The 27,486-nt window shown below is 44.7% G+C and overlaps 2 protein-coding genes across 6 annotated transcripts; one reads left to right on the forward strand and one right to left on the reverse strand.

The window, feature by feature from the left end:
* The first annotated feature begins 557 nt into the window (after positions 1-557).
* On the forward strand, positions 558-8,934 carry LOC100120562 (nuclear factor related to kappa-B-binding protein). The gene is made up of 14 exons (XM_003427295.5): positions 558-1,003; positions 1,709-1,933; positions 2,029-2,261; positions 2,364-2,915; positions 3,006-3,180; positions 3,326-3,801; positions 3,872-4,138; positions 4,222-4,665; positions 4,741-5,492; positions 5,570-5,747; positions 5,833-6,212; positions 6,286-6,735; positions 6,827-7,254; positions 7,342-8,934. Exons 1-14 carry the CDS (start codon positions 998-1,000, stop codon positions 7,846-7,848), a joined length of 5,073 nt encoding a protein of 1,690 aa, XP_003427343.1. The 5' UTR covers positions 558-997; the 3' UTR covers positions 7,849-8,934.
* Positions 8,683-27,486, reverse strand: LOC100120589 (inositol-trisphosphate 3-kinase B). 5 transcript variants are annotated; one of them, XM_032599154.1, is made up of 7 exons: positions 27,264-27,486; positions 25,549-26,023; positions 13,085-13,165; positions 12,815-12,982; positions 12,245-12,457; positions 11,429-11,641; positions 8,683-11,015 (listed from the first exon to the last, which is right to left on the reverse strand). In XM_032599154.1, the coding sequence occupies exons 2-7, from the start codon at positions 25,924-25,926 to the stop codon at positions 10,680-10,682; spliced, it is 1,389 nt and encodes a 462-aa protein (XP_032455045.1). In that variant the 5' UTR covers positions 25,927-26,023; positions 27,264-27,486; the 3' UTR covers positions 8,683-10,679. The 5 variants fall into 5 exon arrangements, with proteins under 5 accessions (XP_032455045.1, XP_016844038.1, XP_031785445.1 ...); XM_031929585.1 differs by having other exon boundaries at positions 9,245-11,015; positions 25,549-25,951; positions 27,281-27,458; XM_016988550.2 differs by having other exon boundaries at positions 9,245-11,015; positions 25,549-25,951; positions 27,264-27,458.

Raw genomic sequence — 27,486 nt, forward strand, 5'->3', positions numbered from 1 at the left:
ATGTCTACTTTACTTACCAAAAATTAAAATAATTTCAGACTTAGTTTGTGATTATTTGTAGTTTACTTTTAAAATTTAAGATTCTTCCGATTTGAAAAATAGTCTTAAATTAAAAAATGTTGGGCAAGATATTGCAAAGACGCTAAAAAATCTGCAAAAGAACAAGAACAGACATATATCTGCATATGTATAATACTTAAACTACTTTATAGGTTTAACATATAGTTATAATATATATACATATATAGCGATGTATATATATATATATATATATATATATATATATATATATATATATATATATATATATATATATATATATATATATATATATATATATATATATATATATATATATATATATATATATATATATATATTATATATATATATATATATATATATATATATATATATATATATATATATATATATATATATATATATATATATATATATATATATATATATATATATATATATATATATATATATAGACACACACACACACACACACACACACACACACACAAGATCACGCAGCTCCAACCTGCAAGCCTCCAACAGGCCACTATAAATAATCGCGCGCGATCCGAGCGTTGTCGGCGGACCACATTTGTGTATGTGCTGCAGTGTGCATATTACGGTGATTCAGCAGTGCCTGAGTAATTGATTTCTGAGCGTCTGGTGCGGAAGTATCCGCAGATGCCATGAGGAACGGGCCAGTGGCATTCAGGGAGCGGGACAACCTACTCAGCGACTCGACCCCGTCCTCGTCGTCGATCGCTCGCATCAGCCTGACAGTCTGCTCCGAGATTACCTAATGTAATAACACGATCGATAAACTGCCGGAGTAGTTTTCCTGCGGTCGGCTGTTGTTTTCGGGCTGATCGGGGAGAAGAGAACACGTAGTTTTGCTGGTTGTTCAGTTTAACTGTGCACCGGGAGGTGCAGAAGTCTCAGTTTTCCCAAAGGATAGGAGGAACAAATTGAAGCCATGGAGGTTAGGATAGCAAGCGTTATTTCTGTGATTTTTTGATAGCTAGTGCTTTTTGTAGAGTGTTTTGTACTATACAAGTAGTTTTTTGAATATTCCAAGGTGGGCAGATCATGGATTTTGTGGATTTTGAGGGTTGAAAATAGTTCCCTGGCTGGAGATTGCTATAGGATGAGCGGGTTTTAAAAGTGCGAATGAGAGTGTTTACATTGTCGCAAAACAAGTGATTTACACTTTTTTGTTTATTAATTTATTTATTTTTCTTGATTGCCTGCTATAAATATGAAGAGAAGAACATATTTATAAAACTTACATATATTAATGTTGTTTAGAGTGTTTCGTGTTTTGGTTATGTTGTAACATTCGTATATATTCAGAATTTCACTAATTTCAAGGAAATCCATACATTAATTTCATTAATTGAGGTATCACACACTTTGAGGTGATTCTTGTTCTAAGTGTTATTGTTTATTTACTCAAGTTTAGTTATATGAATCTTTTCAAGCGCCTTTCGTTTACCCATTAATTTTTTAAATGTAAAAAATCTGATTGCATTGTAGTCAAAGATAAGATTTATTTGTATAAAAAGGTGTCCATGGATAAATGTAATCATTGATACATTTGAATGCCTATATTAATTGTATTCTTATTAAGTTCTTGTTGCGCATATACTGTTACATAATTCTTGTAACTTACACAAATTACTTTTAGATTGATGAATGTTCCGTGAATGGTGATTCGGGAGCTGAGGAGGATGAAGATGAAGAACTATCCCAAGGTTCTGGTACAGAAAGTAGCACAAATAGTAGTACTACTAATACTACCACAGATAGTGGTGAGGAAAGTGCAGATGAACAGGCTACAAGTAGTTCAGAGAGTCACAGTTCTGTGGAAGAAGACGAGGAGGAAAATGAAACAATAGAGCATCCAGAAGAGGCAAGTACTATTTACATCGGGAAAAGTTATATATGGAGTAAAAATTAGTTAGATAAATCTCCTGGGCCAATATAAATCAACAATTGACATTTTAGAGGTGGGAAACGTGTGTTGCTGGTGGATCAAAAGTTAAACTGCCTCAAGATTTATGCGAGCATGCGTCTATTTTTAAGGAAATGCTTGACTACCCAAGATTTTGGGAGGAATGTTTAAGTGAAAGTCAGAAAGAGTCGTTGTACAGTTACTTGCCAACATTTCCAAAAGACTGCAATATTGAAGCAGAGTTAGACAAAACTTTGGATATGCTTTTCTCTAGAGAAACTCACAGGTTTGCTTCTTTAAATTTTTATAATATTTGCATTTGAGTAACATCATATATTTTAATTTTAAAACTTTTATTAATTTTATATTAAAACTTTTTCTATTCCAGATTTGGTGTTACGCCCCTGGATGACTTTCATAAGCACCTCTCTGCGGGTCACTTTAGGCCGGATATAAAACGAATGCGAACTCTGGTCAAAAAGGCCCAAAAACGAAAATACTTGTTTGATGAGCGTAAACGGACATACGAGCTTGCGGGTCAACTTTTGAAATCCCGGGAGAATCTTTTATCCAACGCTTATAAACAGGGCTTTAGTCAGCCGTCGCTTCGACCTACGCCAAAATTGCAGTGGCGTAAACCGAAACCAGCTCAAGTAGAGGAACGAACGCAGCTGCGTTTCGCTGAAGAGATCAGTGCGATTAATGCCGAGGTGGGAATGAGTTTGGGAATGGCTGATTCGGACTCGTCTGACGATGAAGATGGAAGTAGTAGTTGTTTGATGACCCCAGCGCAGGCCAGTACGGGAGGTAAACTACAGCAGCAGCTGCAGTTGTTACAGCAGCAGCAGCAAAAACGAAAGAAGCGGGCTGCCCTAGTGGCACAACAGCAACAACAGCAACAGCAACAAATGATGATGCCTACAAGAGCCATGCATTTAAGGTAATTCTTAAATGAATTAATGTATGTGTTAAAATTATTTTTATCGTGTTCATATAACGAGTCGTAAAATTGATTATTAATTGATTTTAGTCCCGAAGACGACGCTATAAGGCCTGTCTACTCGACGCTGCGAAGAGTAGGAACAGAATGTGGAAACTTGGGAATAAGCACGAGTTTTGCGTCGCCTCCTTTAAGGCCAGAACCAAGCGAAGAGTCGTATAGAGAAATGCTTATTGCGCACAAAAGGAGAAGAGCGCGAAAAGATGTTAGTACACTTATCATATTAATCATAAAGGACTTATACTATAGCCATGTTAATATTGAGTCAAACAATCGCATGTGCTATGAGTTACCGTTAATGAAAATTTATATTCTTTAGTTTTACTTTATATACAATATTTTAATTGCAGACTCATCCAGAACTCAATACACAAGGAATAGCTCTATCGGACCTAATGCAACGCGCCCAGCTCGGCCAGAAGCACAAACTTTCTCTTTCCCCTCGTGTACCCGCAAGTAAAAAACGTATAAAAGTTGAGCCACTGCAACAGCAGCAACAACTTTTCCAACAGCACCAACAGCAACTACACCAAATACAACAGATGCAACAACTGCAGCATCAACTTCTTCAACAGCCACCAATCTCGGTACGAATGAGCACAACGCCGGTGAAGCTGGAGAGCGATACCAACAGCCATACCAGCGGCGACTATTCTCTCCACAGCACCGACGACCTCAAACACAGTGTGATTGAACAGCCAGATCAGAAACCACCGGAGTGTTTACTGGCTACTGATGTGATTAAAGATGAACCTCTCGAGAGCATGGAGCAGAAGTACGAGATCGAACCGCCAGCTGCTCAGTTGCCTCCGACGATAATGGATGAGTGCGTGTTTATTTTTTAGTTTCCTGTGCAAGTTGCTATGTCGCCTAGATTCATTAACATTTTTTTACAGAGAACCCGAGCCCATGCAAAATGAGATGCCGTCGCCTTTACGCTCAATGGATATCAAAGAGGAAGTGGAGCAAATGGATTACGAGTCTGAAGTTAAGATCGAAAATAGTAACATCGCGGTCAATGAAGAGATTCCGGTAGCCGTATCGATACCCGTCGAAGTAGAGGAGGAAATCGATAAGAAGGAAGAATTGGATCTTGATAGTATTGATATGATGCAGCTACCGATTCAGCTCGATGATGGCATCGACATTCTCGCAGACGTCAAGTGAGTAAAATTTTTCAATTCAGCAAAACTAATACCAATATAAAATAAAAAATTACGAAAAATTTTCATTTTTCTCCCTCTAGATGCGAAGACGGAAACGTCATTACGATACCTGATAAGGACATAGGAGATTCGATAGTTGATGACATCGTGATGAACGGTGATGAACTTATGCAGGAGACTCACACGTGCTTTTTTTCCCTGATAAGAGACGCCTTCTTATCCAAGGGTGAGTATCGTATGAATCGACAGGAGATGAAGGACGCCGTATTGATGTGGCAGGATAATCCAATATCTCCGCTGAATGACTGGTATGCATTGGTACCATCGTGGCCGGCTCTGGTACCAACGGCCTTGGGATTTCTCGCAGGAGAGTTAGTTTATCCTCGGGATCAGTTACTAGACGGAGATCAAGAGCTTGTACCATATCTGGAGAATAAAGGAAAAGGAGTTTATGCCTGGATTGGCGCTGGAAGAGATTCTGATTCGAGATTATCTGTGCTGTGCACGAAATTCTTACTTTACAAGTGAGGACACTTTATTTAGCATTTCCTTCAATGATAAAGTGGAATGATATTAAAGTAATACAAATTTTTTTACAGAGACTCTTTAGTTCCACCAAAACCACTAACATCCGCTCCTACTGTCTCTATCAAACACCAGCAGCAACAGCAGTCCCAGCAGACGCATCATCAAATCCAGCAGCAATCACAGCATCAAACAACATTATTAAACATAAACAGTTTGGATGGAATTCCTACATCGTCAGATACCGCCATAGTCACGACGGATGGCAATCTGCTCGCCAACGACGCTGTCGCCGTACCTGTGAGTTCTCAGCCCGAGTGGGAGCCTCCGAAGGCCCTTTGCCCAACAGACTGGAAAGTGAGACCGTCGACGGCTGAGGAGCGCGAGGAGTTTCGTAGACAGGAGCGTATGCGATACGCCGCGCCGCACAAAGCCTTCACCTATCACATGCATGGATATTCGTCCGTTGTCGGGCCTGTCAAAGGAATCTATCAGCACAATGCAGGCTCGGGGTTGACCAAGGCCAGGGGACACTCGTTACTTGTCCCGGACAGACCGAACTTTGTTACGATTCTCGCGTTGGTGAGAGATGCCACTGCCAGACTGCCTAATGGAGAGGGTACCAGAGCAGATATTTGTACTTTATTGAAGGATTCCCAGTATATACAGGAGGAAATCTTTACCAAAGACAAGGAGGGTAATTTGAATTCAGTGGTTTCTGGAGCTCTGGATAGGCTGCACTATGAAAACGATCCCTGTGTGAGGTACTATCCGAAGAGAAAAGAGTGGTTGTATCTGCATCGGGCTCGATCGGAGTCTGAGTTCGGTTAGTATACTGGTATTTGTGTAGATTTAATCGCAGGATTCTAGGAGACGCTATAATCTTGTGCGTTTGTATTTCAGAAATGTATCATCAGCAACAACAAGGTGTACCTAAGAATAAGAAAAGTTCGAGTGGATCGTCGAGGAGTAAAGCTTCGGGTGCTCAGAAAAACGCGAATGCAAAAGAACAAAACACAACGACCATAGTGAAAGAAATAACATCTAAGAAAGAAAAGAAAATTACTCCAACTATTACAAGGTAAATTATTAACATAATTCTTGTAAAAAGCAATTTTCTATTCAATAAGAATAACATCTGAAATACTCGATTCTTCACTTTTTAGGAAAGAGCTACCAAAGAAGTTGGAGGACAAAATTATCACAGTGGTCGATCAAAAGATTTCTACTCCAGAGCAGTTAGCAGCTGCCGTTCAACAGCAGCAAGTTCAAGTTCAGCAACAGGTTCAATCTAGCCTTCCGACAATTTCTCATGCGGTAACGACAACGATAACCACTACACCGAGTAACAGTTCGACAGCGACTTTGGTCAGCGTTATGGCAACCACGACTGCTGCAAACAGTGTTACTGCTCAGGCAATGTCCAGTGCTTCGACGGCAACGAACGCTGGTCAATCGATGACGATGATCGACAAGGAGTGCCCGGTAACTGTGATTTCGACCATACTCGAGCCGAAGTCACAACTTACCATGACTGCAACTAGAGGTAAATATTTTATCATTATAAATGATTTGTATTATTATTTTTACAACAGGCATTCAAGATTTAAAATTTTCAGAATTAAATACCATGACAAATCTAGTAAACGCACTCTCCGCTCCTACAACCGCGAAAAAAGTCAACACTAATATGAACGTCAAGCCAGTCACCGTAGTCAAATCGGGTGGAGCCCAGAGTCTGTTGCAGTCCAACCAGCAACACTTTCCTCACCACCAGATTCAAGTTTCCACGTCCGCGGGTCTACAGACGATTCGATTATCTGGTCATTCGGTACTACAGTCGGCCCAACCGGCTTCGTCAACATCGACGACAAGCGTTGCCACGATATTCCAAAGTGGCACCAAGATGATTCAGAGCCAGGCTCAAGCACAGCAGCAGCCTCAGCAGACGGTACTTAATACGCAGGCGGGCAAAAGCATTCTGCATAGCTCGAATCTCAAGCAGCAGCAGCCACAGCAACAGCATGTGATGCCGGGAAAGACGTTGTTGGCTTCTCAAATCAAATTGGGTTAGTGACAATTTTCAGAGTCATGAAATATTTTATAATTCAAGTAATTGCAAATCAATTACGTTTTTAACTTAAATTTTTTCCCAAACAGTGAGTTCCGGACAGATAAAATCGTTGCTAACTGGTCACGGCCTCCAAGGTCAGACCATCTTCATCAAGCAGTCGCCCTCGGCCTCTACGTCCCAATCTCAGGCTCAACAATCCCAACCTCAGATCCAACAACGCGTAGTCACAGCGACTCCGCAGCAGCAGACACTACAGGGCTCGGGTATGCAAAGAATAATAGCTCAAATCGGAGGTAAACCTATCGCTGTACAAATTCAGCAGTCGCCACAACAGCAGCAGCAACAGCAGCAGCAACAAAAGGTCTTAGCCAAGGTGCTTACAAGCGCTGGCACAGGCCAGCTTATTTCTGTTGAGAGTCTGTTAGCGCAAAAGGGACTAAAAATTGCTACCACTGCAGCTCATGCCAACCAATTGGCTAGGCAAGGAAACAAAGTCATACAAACACAATATCAGGTAACATCAATGGCAGAATAAAATCTTATTATCAAGCAATGCTAAAATACAAACAAAATTGTCGTTAATGACGAAATGATTTTTTAGGTGGTATCTCAAGCACAAAGCTCGGCGGGTCAACCAAAAATAATCGTGAGTTCCCAGTCGCCTCAAACGCAACAGTCTGTTCAGTCACAACCTCAAACACCCGGCCAGCAAACTGTGCGGATGGTAACAGCTCAGTTAGCAGGTAAACCAATAGTTCTGGCTAGCAGCGGTGGCGGCAAGAGTGTCGGCGTGAACGTGAGTGCAGGCGGAAACGTCGTTTTGGGCAAGCAAACCGCTGGGACAAGTCAGTCAGGCCAGCAACCTATAATATTGCCGAGTCAACTGCTCAATATTAAGACGTTACACGGACTGAAGGTTATACCAACACCTGCGGGATTAAAAACCACAGGCGCAGCAGTGTATGCCCGGGTTATCGCACCTACCACTATCACGCAGACTAGCCAACCAAACCTAACCGCGCAGCAGCAGCAGCAAGGAGCACAGCAGCAGGTTGCACAGCAACAAATGCAAAATGCGAGGAACAGTCCATTTGGTGGATCTCAGTGATAAAGAATATATCAGACTTCAGTGAAAAAACAGTTTAGGTTGCTCGTTGTCAGCTGACCGCTGGCGAAGGTTCTGCTGGTTTGGGGTAACGCCGAGAATAATATTAAGCAGAGAAGCATATTTTGTCAAATCTGTTTTTATTCCATTGAAAAGTATAGCTATGAAGTATTGTAAAAATGAAGTGTGTAATTTAGCAAGGAAGTGTGTACTGTAAAGTTATTATTGCATTAATTGTATTTTTCGCAGGAAATGACAATACACTTAGTATAGATTTTTATACAGGCATTCTATCTTAATTTATATATAAATAGAATTCTGGCCTTTAAATGATGTACGTTCACAAAATATTATTCTCTGCATATTTTTTCCATTGAGAACGACGAAATTTTGTGTCAAGATTCAGACTTTATTTAGTCCTAGATACCTTGATTCATTCTTTGGTACTGAATAAGTAAAATTTTATCGTTATGCTGCATATGTAGTACATGTGGTGAAAACTACTTAACGCCGCATAAACCATTTAAGTGGCTCTTATGTTGAATTTATGAAACTTTATTTGTATAAGCACAAAAGACATCTACATTTACCAGGGCCATAAAAATTACGAGCCTGTATATATTATATGCAATCAATAACAAGTTTTTAGTCATATTTATAAGGATCATTGCTGGGTTTTTTTAAAGATATCACGTTCTTATTTAAATCTTATCATGTTTTTGATTTTTCCGTTTCTTAAAGAAAAAAAGTCAATTGGTCGAAAATTTTGTTACCTCGCAGAATACTTCGCTAGCAGCGACAAAAAATATTTTCTCAGTGTAAATAACATAGGATCTCGTGCTAAGTAGTAATCGACGAACTGCCACACAAATATTTTTTGTTTTTTTTTTAAATTACGTGCAGTGTCGACGTGTGATTAATGAAGATAAGACAATGTTGTAAAAGTGAGTGAACGCATAAGTAAAAACGATTGTGTGGACCATTCGCGGTACAATTTTGGATGTATATGGAATCTTGATATTATCAAGAACCCTAACAGTCTGAACCAACTGTATGAATAAAAGAGTTATAAAAACTAGTTTCAATTAAGAAAAATGTACCAATATTTTAGAAAGCCTTTTATCTCGTTTTTAATTTCAAGATAATCAAAAAACATTTTGTTGTACTGCCTTTATTCCTTAAATAATTTAAAAGTATACAAAATTTATGTGCCAATCACAAAGAAAACGCGATAATTCTTCGTTGATATAGATATAAGAAACTTTAAAGAATTTGATTTATAAGAGTATAATTTAACGGGAAATGATCTAATAACAACATGATTTTTATATTTCAATCAATTTTTAATACTTTTATTGCATTCAATATTGATGTTTTTATTCGATAAAAAGTATGTAAATAAATTTTTATTTTTATTAAATTATTTTACCTTACTAAACGAACACTTTTCTTGTATAGAAAATTTAATTACGCAATTATTATTACATATAAAAAAAGGAAGATATCGCTCCGCAGAACTGAAACGCACCAATTTTCTTTCATGTTTATTTATTATTCGAAATTTCTTTTGTATTTTGTTTTTAATTTCATTAACTATAAAGATTTAAATAATAGTTCGTCGAGAGTGTGAATGATATACGTTAATAGGCTAGTATGCGACTATTTACAGATGCTCTCGAGTACATAGACACTGTGAGAAATACGATTTAAATACAAAGGCACTCGCATTTGAGGGGCTTTTGCAATATTTTTAATTCGAGTACACAAATAAAGTTACTTTCGGTAATTTCCGTTATTTTGAAATTATTCTAAAAATTCTTATTCCTACAAAAATTTCCTCTGCTAAGTTATTTAAAAATAAATGTAGCTATACTCTCTCTCTCATTATCTGGGCAGCCACAAAAAACATGCTGCCGTGTCTTTGGTATATTTCGTATAGTTAAAAAATATTAACCGCGCTCTATCTTTATTGTCTTTCAAGATGTTTTTTTTGTTTGAAGAAAAAAAGTATTGAAGTTTGTTTGATAAGCGCTCTACGCAACACGCATTCATACCAGACATGAGCACCGAGAAATACTTTTGTAACGCCATTGCGAATAAATTAAATAGTAAAGGTAGCAAGCAAAGTAGCTTTCTTAAAAACTATTCATTGTGAGCAACGTACAAATGAGCAATTGATTTTGTTAAATAAGTTTTGCCCGATTTCGAGCTCTTTCCTCGGTGATTAATTTGCGCTTTCACATCAAGCAATGCACTAAAAACTGAAAGATTTGAGAAAATCAATCACACCCTAAAATATAATTCTCGTACTGCGGAACTCGGGTTTAAACGCGATTAATTTATAACTGTTGCCTAGATAATAACATATTTCCGAGACATTAAAATTTGAAATGTTCAATCGAGCCTCTTTATAAATGTGCATGTTCGTGCACTAGTCGAGTACTTATCATTGATAAGCATTGTCAGTATTGATCCGATATCGCACTTGAATATTTTAACAGTAGCTAAACTTTCGACAATTTATTAAACTCGGAAATCTTCAGCATACTTGCAACGAATTTCTACTTTTGTACACAACACGAAGTTACCAGTAACCAAATACTAGCCAAATACTAGGCTCGTGCCAACAGTCTCATCAACAACAGCTGTATTAATTTAATACACACCATCGATTGTTTAAATGTAAACGCACACGCACATAGTCAATCTTGAATCCGACGCGAGTATTTATCTACCGGTACTTCTTTAACTCCTGTCCATACACATCGGCTTTTCAAACTGCACAAAACTTGATCGACACACTGTGTTTATAATTCGTTCCTTCAAACTGCGCACTACGAGGCATCTTCGGACTCCTTGATCTCCTCGAAGATGTCAATGAGATTGTTGACACCAATGAGGTAGCCGTCCTCGTGGTTGCCAACCTGCCACTCGGCGTCGTGGGCAATGCGGGGCAGGTGTTGCGGCAGCGGCAGCGTCTTCGCGAAGTCGATCATCCAGACGCCAGCGTTTTTGGCGTCGTGCACGAACAGAAGGGACGAGCCCACGACCTCGTGAGTTGCGAAGAACGGTGATGCCTTGAGGGTCGCGCGAATCGCCTTGAGGCGTTGAAGGTACTTCGAGATCGCGTGCGGGTAGCCGTCGACGAAGCGACGCACTGCCTCCATTACCTAGAAAATGCGACAATGTTTCGTTAGTTAACTTTCATCAAGTTGCTCGTATAATCTTCATCAGAAAGAGCCAAGTGAGACAATGGACGTGTTGACTCTATCGCGATCGAGCGTTCAGTCACACGCAAGCGAAAAAATGGATCGAAGCTGCATTAGCATCTAAATGGAGAGACAGACACTTTTTCTCCGCGTGCTCTCGAGCCAATAGTGGCATTAGCGGAAAACACGACACGGCGCATTGATACAATTGGAATGATCGCTTCAACCTTTACATAACTTCGCGGAGAGCAATCGGAGGGTGAGTTAATTTGCATAAATCAATCTCTAACGACTCCTCGTCACTCCCCGCGAAACCGTCCACATTTTTCAATTCATGCATATATAGCGCTTGAAATAAGAGCGCAGAGACCAACCTGCTCCCTCGTTCTGGTGGTCTTGAAGTCCTTGGAGGAGCCTCCGCGCGCGAGTTTCATGCCCTCGACGCGGAAGCCGAGAGTCGCCGTGCTGGATATCGTCTCGCGCCAGACCATGTACCTGGGCTTGGTGACGCCCTGCAACCGACGCTCCTCGGCGCTCGGCGCGCTCGGATCCACCTGCACCATCTTCTCGTACATGTCTTTGCGCAGCTGAAACATAGATCGTGGATTTGCGATCGTAAATGATTAATGAGTTTGATCAAGTACCGACTTCATTGATATGTAGTTTTTAGGAATGTAGACATTATCGCGTTACAAGCATTCGCCTGCGCGAATCTCGTATGGGGGAGCTCTATTATTCGCTGGAAAAAGCGCGCAGCTGCGCAAAGAGTAGGAGCTGAAAATTTCAAAGCCGCTCGCTGACGCTCTCGGTTTTCCCTCTGCGTTCGGCGGTTCGTCAGACTCGGAGGTAAACAGAGGCTTATTTTTCTCCGCCGGCCGCAGTACACGACGAGAGAGAAAAACGCGGCTAATGATGGCCCGCACGAGCGTTGAATATTTAATCGAGCGCCTAGCATTGAGCGGTTTATTAAAGGGTTCATTCTGGCAGAAGATGAGTTTAGGCTGATTCTGTGCAGTCATGTGCAGGAAAATTCGTATAATCAGTGCGCGATTGTTTGAATCTTGGCCCGTTTCGTCACGACGGATTATCGCAGCATTTGCATCGACGCAGGCCGTTTTTTGCTCTCGTCGATTTCGATGTAATTATATAATAAATTTAAAGCCATCGAATCCCTTGTCTCGCTGCCTCACCTTCGGTCGTTCCTTGGCTTTGGCGAGCTCGGTCTCGAGGTAGGTTCGCACGCCGACCTTGCAGTCCATGACGCAGGGCTGCTCGAACTCGCCGAGGAGGTCTTGGAGCTGGAGATAGGAGGCGACTATCGTGCCTTTGCTGTCGTTCTCGCCGCTATCGTTGTTCGCCAGGCTGGCCTCGCTCTGGTTGTTCGGTTCGGCTTTGCCTCGGTCCTGCGGAAACGCAACGGAAATCTCGCTTGAAAAATCCGCGTAAGCAGTACGAACGGCTGCGCAGACACGTTCGGTGGAATATTTTTATCGTCGTTCCGTTTGAATTTTGAATTTGAAATCGTTGCGAATTTATCGCCAATGTCACATCAAAGTTTTCCCTCGAAAAAGCCTCTGATATAATGCAGTGAGTCTCTGTTTGTTTTCTTTCCAAACGAAAGGTCGTTTATTTGGAGTAGAAAATGGAGCTGAGTAAATTTTTGATGAAAATAGATCTCTATCGCGGCACTATCTCCAATAAATCCGCGAAACAAGGAGAAGGCGATTGAAATGCGAGGACTCGAAGACCCGAAGACTCACCTCGAGCTCCCTGACGTCGAGGACACCCTTGTACTCCGGCACGTATGGCCTGAGGACGTCGTGCATGAGCAGCCGGAAGCAGGCCTCCTCTTGGGGGCAGAGCTTCTTGAGAATAGTTCCGGGCATGGGGCCCGCGCGAAAGTTGCCCTGGTGACCCGCTAACTGGACCTGTTGGCACGAGCGTACCGGTTTCTTAGAAACGATCTCTTTCGCGCGCGCGCGCGCGAGAGAGAGAGAGGTGAGAGAGCATTAGGTTACAATGAGACTCACCCATGGGTAGCGCTGCTTCTTGTACGTCTGGAAGAACGGCGTCCAGTGCACGATGTTGCGCAGTTTTCTCCAGCCGGACGTCTGCAACAGAAACAGAGAGGGGGGCACGGTTAGTTTTCGTCGAGCTTTTCGAAAATTTTCGGGAAAGAAGATTCGGGGAAGAAGCGTAACGGTAGATTCTATAGAGAGTCGTCGGCGGCTGACGCGATTCTCCATCCCACGCGCAGGCTCGCAACGGGTTTTCGTGGCGGTGTACCTTGACAACCGGTCGGTTCTCGATCTCCTCGTCGTCGATCTTCTCGCACTTGAAGCTCTGATCTGAGTCCCACTCGCTGCTGAGATCGTCGCCGCTGGGCTCGCTCCACTCGACGTTGTTCCAGTAGAGGCTGGGCACGTCGAGGAGCTCGAGGTACTGCCTGTAGCCGGAGGCCTCGCAGCAGTTCAGCAGGTTCTTCGCCGCCTCGTCCTCGGCGACGTCGGCGCTCCTCTGGCTGCGCTTCTCGGCCGCGCAGACGATGGGCGAGGGGCTCCTCGAGGACGAGGAGGACCTCCTGCAGTCGGAGGCCGAGAGCGTGAGCCGCCTCGAGTTCCTCCTCACCCGGCTCCTCGCGATCTTCTTTTGCCTGGCCATGTGGCTCTGGTGGACTTTGTTGTTGTTGTTGTTGTTGTTGTTGTTGACGTGGCTCGCGTGGTTGTTGTTGTTGTTGTTGTTGTTGTTGGACTCGGGCTCCAGGTCGTCGTCGCAGAAGGACGCTCTCGTGCAGATGATCCGGGGGATCCGGCGCTCGCACTGGACTACCTCCTGCATCGTGGGGCTCTCTGCGCTCCGTGCGATCAAGCGACGCTCCGCATAACTCGCACTTTCTCTCCTGCGCGCTCGCGAAGACACTTCACAATCGGAACGAGTACGAACACACAGACGCACAAGATGTCGACTGCAGCGGTCCTCGGCGCTGCGCTCACTGCGAGAGCTCTTTGCCTCCACCCGCGAGGAGTGCGGCGCGCGCGATGGAAAGGCGATCGCGTGTGCCACTTTTTTATTCGCCGATAACCGCTGCCAAGTGGAAGGAGAGGAGGAGGCGCTCGCTCTCTCTCTCTCTCTCTCTCTCTCTCTCTCTCTCTCTTGCTCTGACGTACGACGCGTCGCTTTGAAAATTTCGTGCGCAGACACTGCGCTTGCTGCTGTGTCTGCCGTAGATATAGACGTTATACACACGCAGCTGCGGCCATTGTAAAAGCTGCTTCGGGGAATGAACTTTATGAACTTTGCGCCGCCGGGAGGACTGCTGAGTAGTAGGCGCCGATGTCGTTTAGTTACGTTCACCCCATCAGTAACAATTTTCGAAGCGAGCTCCGAAGGATATTCCCCAATTCGAGGTTCTTCGTTGAACGCAATTTCGAGCGCACTTTGACAAACTCAATGCCAAGCGACTTTTATTCCTCGAGCAGAGGAGAACGCGCATAAAGTGTATGATGCCGCTGCGGGTATACATCATCGGCGTGTTATATTTAGACTCGCTGATTAAACACATTTTCTCTTCTGCGTCAATAAATTATTCCGGGGCGCTCGAGGATTCCTGTCGCGCATTTTTCGCATGCGATCAATCAATAATAACTCGCAACGTTCGATATTTTCTCGCGCGCAACGAGGCGAACGTCGGTGGTGTCCTTTGGAAAGTGAGTCGAAACCGACGAGCCGATCAGGAATTCCAGTGGCATATCATATAGCAGCCGAAATCCAGTGACGCTATTACGGATTCCTTTCCGGACCCGTGGCGTCGTCGGCACGTCTCCCTGCCTGTGTGACACGCGGACGTTCTCCGATTACGATCTACACTGACGCTGGTTCCGCTTTTTTCATCTTCGTCGCGAAGTTGCACTCTTGAAAAATGAACTCCTCTTCGTTCCGAGTCGTCGAAGAATCATGTTTGGCCCAGTGTAATTGATCGCTGAAGCGGCAAAAAACGGCAGAGAAATTGAAAATAGTGAACCGCGAGCGGCAAATCGAAGCGTGCGTTATAGCCGCTTTTTGCACTGCTTCTATTAACGAGTTGACTCATCGGGTGGGCTTGAAATTTTTATCGACATTTTTCTGCACACCTATCGGCTATTTTTTAATCGCCTCGGCGCTGACAATAAAAGAGGCGAACTCGCGGCAACGCACGCGAGGAACATTATACGGCGATATGCGTTTCGCGCGCACGATTGTGGCGTCGCGGAGACTATATGTCAGCATTGAACTGGAAGTAAAAAGCTGTTTGCCCCGCGCGAACGCGATGCGCCGTCTATTTTTATAATCGGAAAAAGGTGAATCGAGCGCACGATTTTCGCAACGTCATTAGCTGTCGTGTGCATGTGTAATTATGCAATTTTCTAAGGTTATACACTCGTCTAAAGGCGTATACACGCAATTTATATACGGTATAACCGACTGACGCATCGCGAGCTGCATGTAAATCCCGTTCATCGGATATTCCGCGCGCCTTCTACGATCGTTACATTAGTCTTATCAGCTGGATATATGGGCTGATATTCAAATGGTCGGACTATCTGCATCGCAAATGGTCGTTAGGTAATAAGGGTCCGCTTTGAAACGAACAAAGTATTGCGTTCGCTCGATTGATGAATAAGGGGAGTTGCAGTGATTCATAGGCTTCGAGAGACTGGCGACGTTTTTCCGGAAGCTGCGCACTCTCTTCCGAAAAATCTCGTCGCTCGAAAAAGTTTGTTTACGAAAAAAGCAGCTCAACGATTGTTCTCTTTCTTTCTCGTCTTCGGTAATCGCGCAATGAATCACCGAGACCGCGTCCGAGGAAGAAAGTAGAAGCTTGTTGACGTTCGGTGGAAAGTGCAAAATGACAAAGGTCGCCGACGCTCGTCATCGATTTCGTCTTCGCCACCATTCATCGCAACGCTAATGGCTTTCAGATAAAGCACTATCGACTGAGTTATTGCTCGCTCAAGGTGGTGAACTCTTAATGCCGTTTTAACGATTGTATTTTTTTTCCAACTGCGCGGGAGAACGAGGTGAGCTATTTTTACTGCTATATTACGTACTTTATTTCGAAAAAACAAAAGAAAAAACGCAATCGAGATGGTATCGACGCGGACACGATTCGACAAATATCATCAGCGACGGTACGAGCGTATACGTGAAAGTAAACTTTCGCCACTCGGCAATCGTCACATGTGCATGACAAATACGCGCCGAGGACGTGCTTCACGCCTTCATTGTCATTCATAATAAACGTCTGCGTACTAACATAGTACAGTAACACGCGCGTATACCGGCGAGCCAGTTTATAGGAAAGCGCGCGCGCGATAAAAGAAACCCATTGTGCGCCGATGCCGCTGAGTAATGAGAGTCGCCGCGCGGAAATGATTTTTCGGAAATTCAGCTTCGCGGGATCGAACTTCCGCTTTCGAGGCGATAGAGAGGCGGGGGGACTTTTCGCGGATACGAATCATCATTTTTTTTTATTTCTTCCGAGACTTTTGAATTGTAAATATAGTAAAGTAGACAGCATTGACGGATGGCCACTCTCGATCGCCTCCAATCGACAAAGGTCAAAAATATTCTCACATTTAAATACTCGTTCAGACGTTAAATCGCCAGGCGAACGTAGTACGCACAATTTTTCCTCTCCGATCGGCCTGATTACCTGTACAAATTTGTTTAAGCTACGACTCTCGGGATACGTATTACGTAAGGTAAAGAAGTATGGAGAATCGCTGCTCTACACGCGGTCGCAGAGAGACATAACGCAAGAGCCGACGCTGTTGCTCCTTATCGCGGTTAAACAGTCTCTCGATTATCGAGAGCCAGTGTTTATTTGGACTCTTGAACGCGCGCGCGCGCGCGCGCGAGTTTGTCTTCTCCTCATTCTTTTCGTCATCGGCGCCGATAAGAGGACGGCCGAGAGCTTATTATAGCAGATTAGAGGAATCTTTTCGTCGACGCTCGAGATTCATGCTGAAGATTTTGCCGAATCGAAGTGACGCTTCGACAGAATATTGTAGACATATATACTGCGACACAGGATTGGCATAGCTGCACGTGTACACAGCCTCATTCTCGCAATCAAGTGGTAATCACTGCGACAATAGCGCGACGACAAAGCAGAAATAGCGAGTCGTGAAAACGGCGCATACAGATGCAACTAGAGGTAGAGAGATAATGCAAACGATACTGATCCGACATCCAATTTACGTTATTTCTCTCGCAATTCATGATTCAGCACTAGCACAGTATACCTATGTAATTCAGTCCTATTCCTCGAAAGCTCTTCTTTTGTAATCGTTTGAGAAAATCGACAACGCGCCTGTTACATAATCGCCTTTTTTCTTCCATTTTCCCCTCCACCGCGAGTCTCTTGCGACAGCAATAATCCAGATCCAAACTATAGCAACATCACCGAATCGTTCTCGGCATCGGCCACTGATTCGAAGTATACCAATAAAGCTCGCCATAAGTGCATAATCAGAGAGCGCAGCTGGCGCACGTATATCTACCATCCGAGTGCGAGGCTGTTTATATACACACGCTGCGCTTTTATCGCAGCTCAATCGTCGGCTCTCCGCTTTTTTTCCTTTTCATTTGCATGCGCGCGAAGGTGCGCGACGTTTCCTGCTACTGCTGTCGTAACTTCCGCTCGGCGTTTCATTGCTTTGCGTCGGTGGCGCGATGCACGCGAGCTTCTCGACGTAATCCCGCGCGAGGATGGCCCGTCTTCTGGTTGATACATGTAAAGAGTGGACGTCACGAGATGCTCGGGCGTTAGATCGTGTTTGTATACAGAGCGTATCGATTTGGCCTCAACAGTATTGAGTTCGTGTATTTTTTTTTAAATGCATGTGCAGACTGTAATAGTACAGATCGAGGGACTTTTCGCTGGAAAGAAGAAACGGATGATGATAGAGACGGGTGCGAGTTAATATATACACTGCGACGTATTTATGGCAAAAAAAAAAAAAATAAATAAATAAATAAAAAACAACGACGCGTCATCGGTGTTTTCCGCCTAAAATGATTCAATTTTCCTCGTGATATGCGCGACGATTAATTGCATTTCAATATAGACGACTGATCACTTAGCTTTCCGGCCCGCAATGCTCGTTAAAAATTCAAATTCCACCTCAACCACATGACGCGCGTAGCTCGATTCGAAAGATAAGTCAGTCGAAGCGTGCGACAACGTCCTCGACACTTATTATATAGATACACACGCGCGCGGCTCAAAAGGAACCGAAAGATGTCCGCCGAGCCCCCGCGAGACGTTGTTGCGTCTACATAGGCCGGTAAGTACACACGCCCGCAATAAACTGTGACTTTTGCATACGCCTCAATAGCCGTGGATTAGCATTGACGTAGAAGTCGCGGCGGAGGCCCACGTGTCTGCGCGCGAGCGTATGGATCTGAGGCGCGCTCTCGTTCTTCGCCTCGCGTCTGCCTCGCCTTTTTCGGCTCTGCTTATGGAAATCGCGGATTTACAGATTTTGCGCTGTAAATCCAGAGTCGGACAGTTTTACCAATGCCATATCGTTATTTCACTGATTATAGAGACGTTTTTATGCGCGCGGCTCGATGATTTACGTCGACGCCGAAGAAGACTTATAAATGTGTACGATAGTCTGTCTACGCGCGGGAGCACACATCGAGACACATCGATTCCGAGAAAAGCGATCCCTGCTAACAATCGCCAACTAATAATCTAAAAATAACGCACATCGTCACTCGAAATTTCTCAATCTCACGCTGATTTTTCATCTCGTGCAGCCGATTATTCATCCCGTGCGACAAAAGTGCGTCAGAGAGCGCAATCGAGTGTATATCTCGCGCGTCGCATCAACACACCTCGCGTCGTGTGTGCGATATTCGCCGAATGCCCAAATGGCTTTTTAATTTCGTTATTTTTCGGCTAATCAACGCACATCAGGAGCGTATATTATGCGAGAATCGCTTCGCTTCGGTTTCAACGGACTGACGCACGAGCAGAGAACGATGTCGTTTTGTTATTTACCGAAATTCTCACTGGCGCGGGTCAACGCGATGACGGCGATTGCGACATCGTTATGGACGACTCGATCATTGGATCGGGTAAGGGCTTGACGTTGCATCAGTCGTGGAGGAATTCCTGTTTACCGCCATTGAGCCCCGGTTATAATTGCTGGATATTATTATTCAAAGGCTGTTTGCGCGCGGGCAATTCTAGGGGGAGCATCTCCGAGTCACGTCCACCGGTGGAAGCATTTACACAAGTCGGATCGTTCGGCGTGAAATCGTCCATCAAATTAAGTACGTGCGATTCGGCTCGATTTCCTTGGTGGTAAAATCGTATACGTTTTCGTTACACGGTGATAACTATAAACACGAGATTCTTCGAAAAAAATTTGCACAGCCGCTCTTGTACTACTTCGCACTTGTACTCGATTCGTTATGATGTTATGAGATATAATGTGAAAACTCGCGTCGGATGACATGTGTGTCTCAAAGTCAAAAACACATACAGGCATGTATGCGGCAATGCGGGTAATTAAATAATCCACGTGCAGGCATTATCAGCGCCGGAGCGTATGGAGATGAAGCAAGAATTCACAGATCGTCACGTCGGACATGAGGCGCATTTCGGAAAGTCACCGCGGCGCCCAAATCATTCGGGAGCAATAAAACTCACCGCGGCGCGACATACTCTCCAGCACTTTCACGAGCGCGTCAATCTTGGCTCGAGACTCTCGAAAAAGGCCATACCGGCACGGTACATGCGAGCGGAATCGGGCCACCTTGTGCGAAAATTCATTATCATCAAACTTATATACAAGGTTTTGTTTGCGATCTCTTTCGACACGTCAAATATTGGTCAACGAGCGTTTGATAAAACGTCTCGAAGCCCGGGGAATACAATAGTTATATATATAAAAACGCATTCCCACGCGTCACTCCCGCCGGGTAAATCTAGATCGCGGATCAAGTCCGAATAATTCAGAAGTTCCTTGCACCAGTTTCGACTCATCCATGCTCACACGCATACACGCAGAGCGTAGAACGGAAGAATACGTCGAGAAAAAAGAGGAAGAAAACAGAAAGAAGGAGAAGCCCCGACGGGCGGGAATATTCCTTCGCGTGTGTCCGGTACATAGACTCGCCGAGTACACAAAACGCACACGTACATGGGCGAAGCTCCAACGCAGACAGGCGTGACGCAAAGAGGAGGAGGCCGCTCGGGAAAACTACCCGGAACAGCGCGGAGGGAGGCAAACTTTCCGAAAAGCCTTACGCCTAACGGCGATAACTGGCGATAATTGCGGGATAAGACACAACGCTTCCTCTGTTTACTCGTGCTGTTTAGAGCTGCTCAGCGGCTTGTTAGTGCTCCGCTGTTGATTTTTCGCCGCGCATATAATTGCATGTACACGGATACTTCTCGATCGTTATCAGGCGGATTTTGCGCGCTCGGCTTTGCAGTCTACGAAAGTTCCACGCGCCGCTGCTATATATCTGAGTTTTATTGGATGTCAGCGACGTCGATGAGGATTCATGGCTTCTGAGGATACGATTCAATGAAAAGTCGTACAAGCTTTCGCAGTTGCTTCAATCGAGCTTGAGATCGATGTGTTATCTTATGCTCTGTTATTATGTTTTCGCGACATGACATACAACCGTGCACGTTTATTTGAATAAACTCGGGATGTGCAGAAGAAGGACGTGGAGCGCGCGCAATTGGATTTCCCGAACGAGTGTGTTTTGGCATCGTTATGGTATATCCTCGCCTCATCCTGTTGTTTTCTCGAAAATCTTCAAAAAATCTTTATTAGACGCTTCTGCAGTCTGTCTATATCGGCGGCGAGAGCATTTCGAAAATGTTAGGGATTCTTTGGGAAACAATGTGTAAGGCGGGCACGACTCGGAACCACACCTCAGCAATTAAGGCAATTTGGAGCACACACACACCAGATCAAGTTTTTGGAGAGCCCGAGATCTGGAATTTAAATCGTCGAGAATGACCGTCCCTACATCGGAAGTTGCGAGCAATTGAAAGTAGGGTGAAAATCGTCGTAAATGGGAAAATTTTGGCTTTTCAGGCAACTTGGTCTGGTGAGTGTATAGTGCCCTCAAAACTGCCAAAGCTCGATTTTTCGACCGAAAGTGTTTTTTCGGCTCGTGCCACGCTGAGCGAAGCACGACCCGTTTTTCCCGTTCACTATGATAAATATAAATGCCGTTCCATTTGCCTGCAGGCCACGTTTTCCATCGCTCGTAGTGCTTAATTCTGTGCTGCAACTACAGCGTAGCTTGTTGGTATCACGCGGCCGAAAAATGCTCGATAAAATTAAAATCGTTTCCACGATCAACCTTTTATTTTATATTTCGAAAATACAAGTGCGCATGGACTCTCGGTGGGGTATAACTACGAGTCAGCTCTTCCGAAACAAAGAGACAACAACTCTACGAAAAGAACATAACGGGAAGAAAAAAATCGCTCCACTCCACAACACCGCAAGCACGAGTCTCCGCACAGTGCGATCGGCGCTCGCGCATACAGCCTTTTGCCGATTACGGCTCGCCTGTTGCTCAATACGTATAATTTCTCGCTCGCTCGCTCGCGCGTCGTTTCCTCGTTTCGGCAAATGATGGAGCGCGAGAGCGACGGATAAGGAGCTCGCGCGCTTTTTTGCCGCGGCTGTACGCAGCCTCGGTGTGTGATTTATCGAGCGGTGCTCTCGGCGCGGGTATATAATTTATGCGCATCAGCCGCCCGGCTACTAAAGTTTCATTCACCGATTGCACCGAACGCTGGACTGCGTCATTCGCACGTTTACGTTTTTCATTTTTTCATGTTTTTGATTCCACATACCGATAACGCGCTCTGCGTGTGTGCTGTGTAATTATTCTGCGAGATAGGCATTATATGCGGCCGTTATCACGATAATCGAAACGAGTGCATGCGAATTACGATTACGGAAGTGAGTGTGCAGAATAATTCAAGTTGCAAAGTACGCACGAGTGAAATGTACAATCGGGCGAAGCGATTATTATACGGAAACGGCGGAAATTGTTTTCGACTATACGCATAAGTATGTAAGCGACGCTCCGATTATTTTTCCTCGCGCGTACTCGTCGTGCCGTCAGCTGACTCTTGTTTTGTAAATGGTAAACGAGCTGTCGAGCCGAGCGCCGCGTATCGGAGGTGCTGCGAAGCCATGCGAACCAGTACACATAAGCGCCGCGCGTGGGTAACAATACCGACCGATAACGATTTCAGGTACTCGATGTGTGCCTGCGCGAGGCTTTAAAAAGATTGTGCGAGCTGCAAGTAGTGGCTCTAGAGAGACGCTGTGCGCAGATAAGCCGGTGTAGATAATACGGAGTGCATTAACGAGATAAACACGAGTACGTTGTTAGTGTTATCGAGCATGTACTCGCACTCGGCAGAAGATCTATTCTCCTATATAACTTCAAACGAATTGCAATGCATAAAATCGGAGTTAATTTCATCATCGGCGCGCACTGCACTCGTGACATATGGAGTCAGAAAAACGGCTATTAACGTCAATTAATAGCTTCGATTAAATGGTAAAACAAATGCCTTTGCCCCTTTTTTCGATCACGCCGTGTACTGTTCGCATTTCTCGCATATTACACCGCGTATTTCAGTCGAGCAGAAAGAATTTCATGTGTGCAGTATGTATAAGGACGACGTCTCTTTTTCTTTCATCCGGCCATTTGGCCAGAGGCGCCGACACACCAGCTTATGGAAAAATTCCTTTTAATTTCGTTTCGCAAAAGCTGCCGTTGCGCGGCAATCGCTCGCGCTCGCGCAGCGTGTATGTAATGAGCGTATCTGCACACGGCCGCGCGGAGAGAGAAAGACCTGCTGGCGAGTTCGCTGATGTTTATGTGCTGCTGAGGGGTGAATTACGAGGTCGGAGAGGCGCTGTGGAAAAATCGTTATATGCTTTCTGATTTTGATTGTTCCAAAGCTATTTGGTCTTTTTTCGCTGGAGATCGCGCGTGGTAGGGCGCGATTAGGGACCATTTGGGATAAATTAATATGGCGTGTGACATACAAGGACGTGCATTACTAAGCGTGATTATAATCGATGAATTTTCAATTTAATTAAATCTTGAACTTCTTGTGAAAAAGTGCGCGTTTAATTCAACTCGAGCATATCGATCGAATGAAAAACAAAAGAATCCAAGCACCCTTTCCGAGATATATACGCCTCATTAATTAACACAATTTATCGAGCAGCCTGACGGTTAAAATCGCCTTGAACTCGATGAAAAATGTGATCCCCAGTAGCAACGAGATAAAAAAGTCGAAAAACGAGCACGACAGACGGTTGCGACTCGCGCAATAACAATTTGCTTCGATCATCCGGCTAATCGATCGAGGCTCGATACACATCGCCATCAAACTAATTATACCCCCTGAATTCCCATCGCTGCGTGGATAATTAGCGTCCGTTAATATGTCCTTCTTTTATTTCCGAGAATTTATATGTAGGGAGTTAGATACGCGCATTTGTGAGAAATCGGTCGGTCCGATCCTTTTTGTTATCGCGACTATTATTATAACTATAGATTTGTCATCAATCGATTCACCGGACATCACTCGCCACGAATTTTAATCGAGTTACATATTTGAGAATCTCTTTAAAAAATTGAGGATTCGATCGAACCTTATTACCGATTTCGACAGATAAAAAAACACCTGTCAAAATTCATTAACGTCGTAAATGTAGGTCAACTTTTTTCGTATCAAGCGCCGAAAAGAAATCGCTCGCTGGGCGCTGACTCACTCGCGCGTGAATAAACAAGAAATAAATAACAGAAATTCTTTCGTTCGCAAACCGAGGTTCGTTTGTTTTCCCGCCGAGGAGCTCACACGTGGAAAAAGTGACTTTGCTCATTCGCTGCACGAAATCGGGGGAAGGCGAATTTATAGATCGGGAGTATTTTTAAATTTCAGATCGCGCGAGGAACACTGCGTTCGACGTTCAAAAAAACGAACTGTATGTGAAAGTCGCTGGAATTCTAAATGAAGAAAACTTTATTTACAGGTTTTACGCAAAATCATTCGGACGCACATGCTAATTTCGATCTGAGAATTCGAGTCAATATGGTCATTCAATCGGATCTTTCGTCGATTCAGCGGCGAATTTGAATCGAAAATGGCGATCTGGTATTCCGATTCTCTTATGTTTATACAGCCATTCTCATAGCATTCTTAGAACGTACCTTGCACACGGTAGCCAACTTATTTGCAATACACGCTGTTTAATCATTGATTCGATCAGCTCCTGATCTCTAATTGGCGACTCCAAACTTGAAATCGCTCTACATTTGGAGAATATGCTAATAATTAAATTCCGCCTCGAATTCGTCCAGAAATCGTTAGGAGTTGCAGAGATTTGAATGACGGGACCGAGCTCGTCCAGCGTATGCATATAGCAAGGACACGTGCGACGTTCATACGCACGCGCATACAGACTAATGAAACGGGAGCGACGGCTAATTGATGCAGGGGGATTGAGCAACGCTCTCGGGCAGCGAATAGCGCACAGCCGAGGGGGCAAATCTTCGGCGAGTCGAGAGCACGTCCGGCGATTCATTTTGCCGTCGAGAGTTTCAAAATTCGTCAAAAGATACGTAGAGTTTAATCGACAATGACAAATATTTAAAAATCTGTAGCGAGTAGCTAAACTTAGCCACGATGATCAGCGATTTCACCGTCTGACGCACGTGGTACACACGAAAAAAAAATCACGAGGTTTAAAGACAAGTCACTTCAACGGAATATAGAGCGTGAGCAAAAAGAAAGAAAGAAAGAGAGATGTAGATCGCGGGCGGCTGATTGATCGGCGATTACGTCCGTGGAGCCGTTCCGTCGCCCCGTAATGGGCTCGCGGCTCACGAAGTCGAGAGAGCAAACTTTTTTCGAGTTTTTTTTGCATGCGCGCCTGAAAACGCAGACACAGAGGCGCGTCTTGTTAGGCGCGGATCATAGCCCCAGGAAATTTGATTTGCACGCCTAATTCGAGATAAGATTCGGCGTTTGAAACGTTTCTCTCAATTAATTCATGGGATGGTTTCGGTGGGAGAAGATCGATCACCGGTGGGCCAGTTGAATCGCGATTGCGATGTGGATTCAGGTGAACCGTAAATAAAGCCATGATTGCGAGCTTGCCAGCAGACAATTACCGTGATTTAAGCGCCGAACGTGATTGAGTACATCCATAGAAACTGGGGTACGAGCGAGCGCCAAAGACTCCGTATACAGGTTCCCAAAGAGTAGTCCCAAATGGTAAATTAGAAATGACGGCTGCGGAATAGTAATTCGCCAGGAGCCGCCGTACAAGTCGCTTCAAAAGCAAATTCTACGGATGCTAGTTAGACTAATCGCTTTCGGAAATCGCGTCATACTTGTGGGCTCATACGGGGTTGAAAATGCGCGCGTTTATACCTTCTTTCGTCCAGGACTGGGCTGGCTCTGCTGGTACTTGTCAGCTATTCCCAGCAGACAGTCGTCGCAGCGGCAGTACCGATTGCTCCCGCTCCCAGAGTCGTTGGACAGCAAGGAACTGAAGGTGCTGGCGCTGGTCTGACTGTCCATCGAGTCGGTCCTCAGCAGCGAACCTTTGGGCCTAGCGCGTCGCGAATCTCCGTCGGCCAGGAGAGCGTGAGGGTGATGCTGCTGCTCCTCGTTGACGCTGTGCTTCTCCATCTTGGCCAGGAGCAGCTGCTCCATGAGGTTCAACGTCGGCGAGATGGGCGACGAGGTCGTCGGCGAAGCGCTCGATTTCGCGCAGCGCGAATTCGCGCACTTGCTTTCGCCGTCCATGATGTTGCCTCTTCTTTTTTCCCCGCTCAAAGTTTATATATATATATATATATATACACATACACGCCGATCGTTTTGATTCGCTCGCACGGATCTTCTGCAAGAACGAACAGTGGGAGTGTATCGCTGCCTCTCATCGAACGCAAAAGAAGATTGCTTCCGCGAACGCGCGCGCGCTCATCCGACGAACTGCGACGTTTCCCCGATCGTAAATATTTATCGAGCGCGCAGATAAGTCAGCGGAGAATAATTTTACCGGCATTGTCCGCGGAGAAAAGCGCGCGTGAAATCACAAGGAAAACGCTTCCTATGTAGATTAAAATCAGCGCTGACCTTTTCGGAGTTTAGCACATCAACGACGAATCCGGAGTACTGTATATACTATACGCGCACGTCCGGTCGCGCGGCTCCAAGTTTTTAAACTCTTTCTATAAACTTCATTCATAGACCTCAAGGCCGCTGCGCGGCGTGTTGTTAAAAATTATTATTTCACTCCGAGCAGAAATGACCCACTTAGAGAGAAGAATTTTGATTACATCCTCTTAATTGCGCTACACACAAACAATGCGATCGCATCAATGTTCCGTTTGCTTGGCTTTAATCGCGTACACGCACGCACGTTTCGTATCGCGTCGCGCCGGCGAGTGCATTATTTCGCGCCTGTCTATAACGTACAGTGAGTCGAGCGTCGACGCTTCCGTTTACGAAAGCATCGTTAAAAGAGCCGAGTGAGGAGAGACGTGGCGCGGGTGTATATGGGGAGTGTATATGGCGGCAGAAATAAATCGTCGCTCGGCGCGATCTGGAAAAATTTCGGCGTCGACTCGGGAGCTTGTTTTTCTTTTTTGTTTTTTTGGGTTATCGTTTCCTTCTGCCGTGGAAGCATAGCGAACGCAACAGTTCGTTAAATCACTATTCCGGAATAATGTTACAATCGCGCCGTGCCTCTGGCAGGGCTCCAAATTACCTAGCCATAGATCAAACTGTAACGTACGAAAACAACGTTCCCCTTCGACAAAAATCTTACGCGTTCGGGTATTTCGCGCCGTATGCTTGCAATCAACGAAAGTCGCTATCTTGTTTGTTTAAAATTCCTACCTAGCTGTTTTATCGTGCTCGGATCTCCCGGTACTGTCATTCCTAATCTGAAATATCTCGGTTGCACGTGATAAATATTTTCGACACATTCCACTTTCCGAAGGTTAAAAACGGGCGACCGATTTTTTAAATAATACAAACCGAGTGATAAAGCTGCGAAATCGCTACACCCCGTGTTCGAATAACAAAGAGAAGAGCGTATCTCCACACAAGCGAATCAAAAAGCCCTCGATCCTTACCTCCGTCTCACAAGTACCTGATTTTGTACAGTCTCACAAAGCTTATCGGAATTCACTGAAGCACCACAACAACGTCCGATTCATAGGCGAGTAACTCGAGGAAAAATCGCGAGCAACGACGTCGCCTCCGTCTCATGCCCCCGTATATAGGTACACGCGAGCTCGACACGCCGCGGCGAACTGAGCCCGACTCGGCTCTTGGCGCTCGCGCGAGGGATCGGGA

The sequence above is a fragment of the Nasonia vitripennis genome, chromosome 4 (assembly GCF_009193385.2).
Source record: "Nasonia vitripennis strain AsymCx chromosome 4, Nvit_psr_1.1, whole genome shotgun sequence".
Taxonomy (NCBI): Eukaryota; Metazoa; Arthropoda; class Insecta; order Hymenoptera; family Pteromalidae; genus Nasonia; species Nasonia vitripennis.

Coding starts and splice junctions, on each gene's coding strand:
- LOC100120562 (XM_003427295.5), top strand. Junction 2,262..2,363: donor TTCTCTAGAGAAACTCACAG/GTTTGCTTCTTT, acceptor TTTCTATTCCAG/ATTTGGTGTTACGCCCCTGG. Junction 4,139..4,221: donor GACATTCTCGCAGACGTCAA/GTGAGTAAAATT, acceptor TTCTCCCTCTAG/ATGCGAAGACGGAAACGTCA.
- LOC100120589 (XM_016988549.3), bottom strand. CDS start 13,892: ATGCAGGAGGTAGTCCAGTGCGAGCGCCGGATCCCCCGGATCATCTGC. Junction 12,458..12,814: donor TCGACGTCAGGGAGCTCGAG/GTGAGTCTTCGG, acceptor GCGTTTCCGCAG/GACCGAGGCAAAGCCGAACC. Junction 11,016..11,428: donor CCACCAGAACGAGGGAGCAG/GTTGGTCTCTGC, acceptor CGCATTTTCTAG/GTAATGGAGGCAGTGCGTCG.